Source organism: Hippocampus comes, unplaced genomic scaffold (assembly GCF_001891065.2).
Source record: "Hippocampus comes isolate QL1 unplaced genomic scaffold, H_comes_QL1_v1.1 C16763626, whole genome shotgun sequence".
Lineage (NCBI taxonomy): Eukaryota > Metazoa > Chordata > Actinopteri > Syngnathiformes > Syngnathidae > Hippocampus > Hippocampus comes.
Genome location: NW_017838430.1, coordinates 34 through 816, shown reverse-complemented (window position 1 = coordinate 816; position 783 = coordinate 34). Strand labels below are relative to the sequence as shown.

Sequence of the window (783 nt, the reverse complement as noted above, 5' to 3'; positions counted from 1 at the left end):
TTTTTTTTTAACATGCCATTTCCCAATTTGTAACTAGCCCCAGTCAGCAAATTTCATTGTAATGAACTTACTCTCGTAAGTGCTCCAGAACTTGACCTGTCGGGATAGAAACATTTTGAAACCTGAAGCAGAAGACGAGCACAGGTGATGCACTACTGAATGGGCTGACCGTCTTGTCGTGGTCTTCAAAATACTCCCTGGCCTCCTCAAAAGTGCAGCGCTCCTCGTGACATTCCCGCTCCAGGTTGCCCTGCAGGATCTCCTCCACCAGGAAGTAGTTTGCTCGTTTGGAACGCAGGAAAATGCTTTGTGCAGCTGGAGCCTGCACAAACACTGCAACGCCACGCAATCATCAATAATTGTATCACATTGGGATGCACGTTAGTATTAGGGTTACTAGTATGAGTGCAGAAGGCCACCTCCATATCTGGGCAAAGATTTTGATGCCTGTGACTTGCCTGCCATTATCACATGAGAGCCGTGTTCCCGTTATACTCTGCCACTAGTCACTTAGGGTCACAGAATATTTCAAGAACAAACTACAACTGATCTAAATGCAAACTGCAAAGAGAATCTGTTGCCAGTCAAGAACACTTGATTCCTACACTTGATGTCAGTCAAACGTATTACTTTTACACTATGGCAAGCAGACAGCATGGCGCAGAAGTCATCATACTATCCACCGTCACATGGTTTCATCAATTAAAATAGACCAATCTGGCCCAACGCACTCGTTATACAAGCAGAAAAAAACCGAGAATAAAAAAAAACATTGATCACAAT

The 783-nt window shown here is 43.9% G+C and overlaps 1 protein-coding gene across 1 annotated transcript; it reads right to left on the bottom strand.

The window, feature by feature from the left end:
- Window positions 1-27: 27 nt before the first annotated feature.
- LOC109509086 (transmembrane gamma-carboxyglutamic acid protein 1-like) lies at window positions 28-343 on the bottom strand (the record flags this gene model as incomplete). The annotated part of the gene is made up of 2 exons (XM_019859003.1): window positions 28-96; window positions 170-343. Coding segments are annotated over 2 exons (237 nt in total), but the record flags the coding sequence as incomplete, so codon positions are not given.
- Between the last annotated feature and the right edge of the window lie 440 nt (window positions 344-783).